Genomic DNA, 7,949 nt, shown 5'->3' on the forward strand with positions numbered 1-7,949 from the left:
ACTCTCTTGAGATCAGTAGAGAGACTGTGAAGAAGGAAGAACAAGATTTGGTCATCGTTCAAATTGAAGGAGTTCAAGAAGATAGACAAATTGTGTGTTAGTTTTTGTCTAAACAAGATAGCCAAGCTAGTGCTATTTGAAGTTGTAAAAGAACATATCCTTTTGAATACGATGATTCTTATTTTGGGTTCTCTAGAGTAAGAGCCCCGCAGTGTTTTTAATCTCATATTTGAGCTTTTCACTGCATAACCAAAATCTGGTGTTCTGTTTATTAATTTTGGTTTCTGCTGGGCAGTAAGGATTGATCAGTGCACTGCAATCCCCATTTTTCAGAAATCACATTCTGTCCTTGTATTTTCAGATTCCCTAAAACATGCATAATATTTTTGAAAAATATGAAATACAAATTCATTTTTTTTAAAAATACGTCATTACGTATATTATTCGCGTTTGATAGAAAAATCAATTAGAGGAAATATCAACGGTGGCAATAACTTTTTTTTTTTTTTTTGAATAAAGAGCTGATGCAGCTACCCTCAAGTCTTGATTAATGAAACTACTAAATACAAGGGGGGGGGGACATTAAGCCTAAACCCCTTATTACAATAAGCATCTAGAGTACTTCCCGAAATAATATCAGGAATCTCTACAGAAGACATGTATTCTAACAAGCACCAATTAGAAAAAAGTGCACTACTAGCTACTCCTTATGAGTTGGAGATGATTTCTAACTATTCAGCTGCATTACCGTAAGCCTGCACTTGAATTTTGACATATTAAATGAAGTTAAAAACTTAAAAATCAATCTTTTATATTTGATACACGTGATATTTTCGAGAGTTTAGTAAGTAGTCAATTTTGTATCATTCTCTCTTGAAAAAAAAAAAAACAAAAAGAAAAATAGTGGGCAAGGAGAAACGTGTAGACAAATACCCACCTGAGATCTCATCGCGTTCCGACGTGTTGACTCTTCTGGCCACAGTCCCAAAAGACCGGAACATCGAAATTGGATTTAATTTTTTAAATTTATTTAATTAAATTTATGTCATCCACAAACTCATGGCTCTGTTTCGTAGGGCTTTCCAATTTCCATCCCTAAAGAGGGCCTCTCTCTCTTTCTCTCAAAAACTTCTCAGTATTTAGTAAAAATAATAATATGTAGCGTAGAAGAATCAGAATAATTTTCCAGCATCTATATTATATTCTAGGGAATATCTATATATCAATTCGTGTAGAAGCTTGGTTTGAGATTTCTCAGGCGGCATATGATTCAAGTTAGATCAGTAGAAAAGCTTAGAGAGGTTATCAAATCGATCATGACTTCAGTCATCAACGTCGACGGCCACGATCACCTACCCTTGGATCTTTGCAGTTCATCCACCCATCAACACCAGGTACCCTCTTACCGCCATCAGATCCGGTTCATGTCTTTTATTTATTTATAATTATCTTTGGATTTTTGGCTCAATATGAATAAATTTAATTGATTGTGAGTTTTGGGGATTTTCAGGGGGAAATGGAAAGCAAAGGAGATAATTGTGAAAAGGGGAACCATGGTGGGGTGTGTGCAATATGTTTGGATGAGATTATGCTTCAGGAAACGGCTCTTGTAAAAGGTTGCGAGCATGCCTACTGGTTTGTCTTACCATTCTCTTTTATCTCACTATTTCCTTATGCCTACTGCTTTGGGATCTTGACTACTGCATTGTTGCTTTTCTTTTCGGATCATATATCTTGGTTTCTGCATTTAGTGTTAATGCTCGTTAATTTATATATAATGCTGCTTTGTCATTTTACTTGTTTGGTCTTGGGTTTTGTGGAATTTTGCTTTTTTTTTTTTTTTTTGGATTGAATGCCTCTTGATTTATTTTACAATACGACACTTATCTGTTTGTCTTTCTCTGGGGCAAAGGGTTGGATTGACTGGGATTTGTCACGTTAGTGTCGTTCAGTCATATTCTATATAATGAAGGTTAATCTGACGACTGCGTGTCTTCAGATTGACAGAACTAGGCCTATTGAAGTTATTGTTTTGACAAGTTTTGGATTTCTTTAATGAATTGCTATGTTGGATTTTGCTTAGACTAGTCTGGCAGGGGGGTGTGTGTGTGTGTGAGACACGGCTGGTGAATAGAAAGAGAAACATACGCGTGCTTTCAAAGGCTTTCCCACAACTTTCATTGTGATACCAGATTGATTTTGATCTATCTGGTGCTGCTGGAATGCTTTAGATGGTAGTTAATGACGTTGAGGCAGTGTACTTTTAAACCATCTCTTTTCCCTGATTAAATATGGTTTTCCTTACTGCTGTGAAATATAATGTGCATTCAATTATCCGTTATTTCTTCAATATAAAATAATATGTAATAATTCGTTTATATTGATAGCATGTTGGTGTCAAAGCCTCAGCATTGTGACATTTTTGGTATTTTACAATTGTTGTGGTAATAAATAAAATGGAAATGCAACTTTGAAATTCTTTATTGTGTTTCCTGTGCGTCATGCTGTCAAAGCAGTCCTCGATGCGGACTTGATTGTTCAATATTTAAAAGTAACTGACAAGGTGCCTGGAAACATGAAATTGACCAGACTTAGGGGAGTAGTTTTTACTTTGCTTTGTGTATGCTTTGGATAATCCAGACAGAAGGTCTGTTTAGAAATGTGTGAGATTCTGTTCTATACTGGAAACCTTGATGATAGTGCTACTTTACTAAAAGAACTGATCGCTTCTCTATTTTTCTCATGTGCAATCTTTCCTATTTGGCAAAGGATGGGAATCTCGTAGTTATTTGTTAACATATCTTTTTGTGGTTGTTAGTGTGTTCCATTAGATCTTTTCTCTCTATATTCAGCTTTGCAGCCATGTTTTGAAAAATTTCATTCATTTTTCTGAATAACTGAGTGTTTCATACTCAGAACAATGGTAGTTTTTGCCCTGCTACAATCCTTTTGGAGCTTTCAAGAAATTAAATAATTACTGTTGTTTAATCTTAATGAAGCATCTAACAAGCGAAGCAAGACTGTAAGGCCCGGCTTGGAAACTGGGCTTGGGCTTGGATATAGATTTGAGACTCTAGTCTTAAGATTTCAACATTTCAACGTTTTGTTGTTTATATTATATCCTGAGATGGAGTGAGGAAAATTAGAAGGATTAAAAGCACCCGAAATCTAATTTTATTATGATTTGCCCAAGTTTCCTGCTCATTTTGCTGGGACTGAGTGATATACTCTGAAATCCAAGTTAGAAACTAATTTCAAATCCTTGGATCTAAGCTTTTAAACTTTGGGATGGATTTTGATCAAATTTAAATTTTCATGATCTAAACTTTAAAAACAAATACAAGATTAGGATTTGGTCTCCAATACATTACTAACGTTCATAAGAACCCCTCCCTTTTTTTTTTTTCAATTTCTTTTTCAATTATTCTTTTGTTTTAAAAACTGGCGCTTGACTTTGGTTTTCATAATTTCATTGTGGTTCTGTGCAGTGCAACTTGCATTCTTCGTTGGGTGACATACAGCAAATCACCCACCTGCCCTCAGTGCAAACATCCATTCGAGTTCCTGAATGTCCATCGGTCACTTGATGGCAGGTATTTAAAGGCCTCCTCTTTTTTTTTCTCTCTTTTTTTTTCTTTTCTTTTCCCAGAAAAGGATAAATATAGTTATGAAATCTGTGCAAGTACTCCCTAGCTTGAGAGGGGGAAGATATTTACGCATATAACAGTTCACTGATAAATATTCTGGGAAGATTTTCAAAGAAGTTTGTATTACACCCAAAAAGAGAAAAGAAAAAAGAAATGATAATTGATATGAATGTCAAGGATTGAAGGTTAATCTTGACTGGCAACAGGTTGCTTCAAGTTTATTAGGGTATTCACATAGTACATACTAGGACATGCTATTTGTTAGTAATCAGTTGGCATGCCTAAAGAAATGCCTGTGCTGTAATCTTAATCACTATGTTGGCTTTACAGCATACATGATTTTATGTTCGAGGAGAGTGTGTGTCTACTGCTTAGAGCTACATGGTTTGAGCCTCTAGTTGTGGAGGATCGCGAAGATGTGTATGCATATGATGATTCTGAAGATTATTATCCCTACGAGGATGAAGAGGATGACCTAGATGAAGCTTACTTCAGCAGTTCATCGAGTATCCGTATTGGTAATCGAAGGTGGGGAGATAATGGGTATGTGAGCGCTGGACGGCAAGAAGCAAGGCCTGTTCACAGATCAAATATCCAGGAAGCAGGTGCTAGTTCTTCTCGTGAACCTAGAAAGAAAGAGGCTTCAATGGATAAAACTGGGAGACGGGCAAAGAGGGCACTTAAGCGAGAAGCCGCGGATAAGGCTGCTGCAGCAAAACATGAGCTGCATTTGGCAAGGTTGGGCCGGAAGTGATTCCTGCAACATCATGTGCCAGATCCTCAACCCCCACCTGTTCTCATGTACAGTTTCCATGACTTTTTTCTTTGAGTACATTTCAAATTTGAAATAATGTACCATTAAATTGACCACAAAAAGGGAAAAAAAAAAATAGTGAAGAGGACACCGTCAAATGACTGACTGGTACACTCCATGGCGTCCTTTTAATGTTCAGAAATCTAGTTACGGCTTCATTACAATGCTTTGCTTTTGCTACCGTGCTGTCTTAATTAATTGTTGATAATTTTTTAGGCCATTTCAGTCTTTGTTCTTAGTGGTTGATGAGGAAGTCTATAGAAATTCAAAAATTAAAAGAGCTTCCCGCTTCAAACTATATATGGATTTCTTTTTATGAAATGGAAGTCCCAAAGAAATGGCAATTGCTGGCCACCATTTTTTTTTTTTTTTCATTTAAGTTGGAGAGTTTCTTGCTGAGTAAATTAATTGAAGATATTCTTACAGAAGTCATCCCTTAAAAGAGAACCAGTAAAGCAACATTAGACATTGTTGCGAAGGCTAACACAAATGGTGATTGGCTTGAACGTTCCGTATGATTCTCACTTTCTCAGGCTTTTTTTGGTCCAAGTAGTAGCTGTTAAAGGTTGAAGAAGTCCCATAAAAAGTTAAGGCTTCTGCTCCAATAGCAACATGTTACTTCGTTTTCGTCATTCTTTATCTTGTTTCTTTGGATCATCAAATGAGAAACCTTCATTGATAAAGCTTGGTCAATTACTACCATAAGCCTCCCATGCTGGGCTGCTCTCTAATGCCTGTGTATCTCAATTGGCACGGTTTTTTTATCTTCACTAGCAAAACATGTGGTTCTTATTTCAACCGGAAAAATGATGCGACCCCATGGAATTTTACAAATAAGGAGAAAATGATGCAACCGCACAGAATTTCACAAGCCTCTTTTGTACAATTTTTTTTTGTGCTCATCAAAACTAAAAATCCTGATTACTAATATATATCAAGGGCAATTGCTCCAAGAGAGAGTTGCCTCGTGACTTTGGAAAGCATCTTAGTGAGCGAGAAAAGGTGGAAGATGGAGGGCCTCCAATTAGCTTAGTGGAGCAAGTTTAGAAATTGAAGTGGAAGCTGTAATGTCAAGCAAAGCAACCCCCCTCTTCAGAAATCACCATCATTCCACCCACCCCCTTACGAAATAAAGGGCATGAGAAAAAGGTGGTTAAAAAAAAACAGAACAACCATAAATTAACATCAACATCATCATCATATTTTTCTTCCTTTGTTTGGTTTCCTTCCTTCCTTCCTTTCTTCTTTTCACTCACACCACCTACTCCCAAACCCACCACAAAGCAAGCTCCACTGTAAGTCTCTCTCTCGCAGCTCAATTGGCATTTCTTTCTATTGTAAAATGCTTTGCTTCAATATATAGGTTGATTGATCCTGAAAACTTGAGTAGAACTGTTATAGTTGTAGAAGCAAAGGCTTTAGTTTGTATTTATTTGGTTAGGACGTCAATTTGCTATTTCTCTCCTGACATTGCTGCTTCAAAATCTCACGCTGTTTTAAGCATGAAACAAACTTACTCTAAAATGTTATATTGAGCAATCATCTATATCAAATCTGTTTCTCTTCTGTTGTTGTAGAAGAAATATTCTTGCTACCAAGCAGAAAGAAATTAGTGTATTATATATATTACCAGGCCAGGAAGCTATTCAATGGAATCATTCAGTCAAACAACTGGATTCCGGTACAACCTGAATTCAAACACAACAGGCGGCGATGATGATGCCGAGTTTTCAGGGATTCTTGAGATCTATGCTCATCATGCTAGGAACCTTCACAACATATGCATCTATGAAAACCAAGATGTCTACGCAAAATTCTCTCTTACTTACAATCCAGATGAGACCCTCTCAACTAGGATCATCAATGGAGGTGGCAAGAATCCAGAATTCAATGAAAACTTGAGGATGAAAATCACTCAAATTGATGCTGTTCTGAAATGTGAGATTTGGATGCTTAGCAGGGCCAGAAACTATATGGAAGACCAGCTCTTGGGATTTACTTTGGTCCCAATTTCGCAAGTGATTGGGAAAGGAAAGCTGACTCGAGATTATAGTCTTTCTTCCACTGACCTCTTCCATTCCCCAGCTGGAACTGTCCAATTGACTCTTTCTCTCATCCCATCTTTGCCTCCTATCAAATTGTCTGCTAACTCATCCATAACTTCAGAAGTAGTATTGCTTGATCGAAAGATTAATTCAGAAGAAGTAATGTTAGACCCAGTTGAGTATTCGAGGATCGAATTCCCTGATATCAATGCAGTGAGTCAGAATCAGCAAATGGTGACTCAGTACTTTGACTTGGCAAAGCACAAGCATGGTTCTCAAGGACTAGCTGCATCATTTCTTCGTCTTGGTGCATCTCCTGATCAGGACTATGAAATGATTGTGAGCTCATCGCCTAATGAGAGCATCCACAACTCTGGCTTCTTAAGTTCCACCACAACAAGCTTGAGTGATGACCGAAACAACAATTCTGCTGATTCAATCGAGAAAAAGAGTCGTGTGGCTTCTGTCACCAGTGGAGTTGCTCATCAAAATTTTGCTGCTTGTCCAGACACTCCAACCTCAAGAAAGGGACTAGAAGCCTCTTCCGGAGATGAAAAGTCGAGTTTCTTGGGCAAGGAAGATGAAGAGGAAGAGGAGATGAAGAAGGATCAAAAAGTTGGTTCAGGTCAATTTGGTCAGGTGTATTCTGCTCCACATGGGAATATGAACTCAGAGGCTGAGCAATCTGCAATGCAGCAACAAATAGTCGACATGTACATGAGAAGTATGCAACAGTTTACTGAGTCTCTGGCAAACATGAAGCTCCCGATGGATCTTGATAAACCTGAATGTGAAGACCGTGGTGAAGTGATTCCGAACAACAACTTAGAACTTGATAAAAAGAAGGAAGGATCAAGAGTCTTCTATGGTAGCAGAGCCTTCTTCTGAGTCTGAGTAGTAGCTAATTGATTCTGTAATGCTCTTGATCGAGGGTACAAATTAGTTTATTTAGAAACAAGAATGAGGTTTAATTATTGTTAACATTCTTACTTTCACAGGCTGCATTGAATTTCTTAGAAATTTGTATAACTGTTATCCCTTGTTTATGTGAATAGCTGCTTCATATCCAGGTTTCGTTGTTGCTTTAACTACAACGACCAATTGTTAATGTCTGCTAAATCTGCCTAATAGTGTGTTAATGTAATTTACATTTGGAGAGATTTTGTTGGTTACTGATCATTGTTTTGGCTGTAAGGATTCAGGAAATTTTCCTTGATCTTACAAACAATATATTAATTAGCATGGTCTTACAACTCCTATAATTAAGTATAATAACTAACAGGAGACTTTAGGTGCAATTTGTAATATCGTAAAGCGTTATCCTAGCCTTGAACTAGCTAATATTCAACAGCCATTAATGAAATGAATTATTACTGTACAACTGCAATAATATGCTGCCTTATCCAATAAACTTGAGTAACAAGCTATTGAGGTCTGACCATG

General features: G+C 37.1%; 2 protein-coding genes across 3 annotated transcripts; both read left to right on the forward strand.

Annotated features, from left to right (window-relative positions):
* Positions 1-1,065: 1,065 nt before the first annotated feature.
* LOC133731636 (uncharacterized) lies at positions 1,066-4,681 on the forward strand. The gene is made up of 4 exons (XM_062159018.1): positions 1,066-1,394; positions 1,511-1,635; positions 3,489-3,593; positions 3,978-4,681. The coding sequence occupies exons 1-4, from the start codon at positions 1,266-1,268 to the stop codon at positions 4,399-4,401; spliced, it is 783 nt and encodes a 260-aa protein (XP_062015002.1). The 5' UTR covers positions 1,066-1,265; the 3' UTR covers positions 4,402-4,681.
* Positions 4,682-5,456: 775 nt separating this feature from the next.
* LOC133731963 (uncharacterized) lies at positions 5,457-7,659 on the forward strand. Of its 2 annotated transcripts, none has more exons than XM_062159413.1 (2): positions 5,457-5,756; positions 6,095-7,659. In XM_062159413.1, the coding sequence occupies exon 2, from the start codon at positions 6,111-6,113 to the stop codon at positions 7,392-7,394; it is 1,284 nt and encodes a 427-aa protein (XP_062015397.1). In that variant the 5' UTR covers positions 5,457-5,756; positions 6,095-6,110; the 3' UTR covers positions 7,395-7,659. The 2 variants fall into 2 exon arrangements, with proteins under 2 accessions (XP_062015397.1, XP_062015396.1); XM_062159412.1 differs by having other exon boundaries at positions 5,664-5,756; positions 6,039-7,659.
* The last annotated feature ends 290 nt before the right edge of the window (positions 7,660-7,949 follow it).

Source organism: Rosa rugosa, chromosome 2, assembly GCF_958449725.1.
Source record: "Rosa rugosa chromosome 2, drRosRugo1.1, whole genome shotgun sequence".
Taxonomy (NCBI): Eukaryota; Viridiplantae; Streptophyta; class Magnoliopsida; order Rosales; family Rosaceae; genus Rosa; species Rosa rugosa.

What these genes read in the sequence shown, in the direction of transcription:
- LOC133731963 (XM_062159413.1), top strand. Translation starts at nt 6,111, where the DNA reads ATGGAATCATTCAGTCAAACAACTGGATTCCGGTACAACCTGAATTCA.
- LOC133731636 (XM_062159018.1), top strand. Translation starts at nt 1,266, where the DNA reads ATGATTCAAGTTAGATCAGTAGAAAAGCTTAGAGAGGTTATCAAATCG. An exon ending in GGTTGCGAGCATGCCTACTG is followed by an intron (nt 1,636 to 3,488) that starts GTTTGTCTTACC and finishes GGTTCTGTGCAG; the next exon opens with TGCAACTTGCATTCTTCGTT. An exon ending in CATCGGTCACTTGATGGCAG is followed by an intron (nt 3,594 to 3,977) that starts GTATTTAAAGGC and finishes TTGGCTTTACAG; the next exon opens with CATACATGATTTTATGTTCG.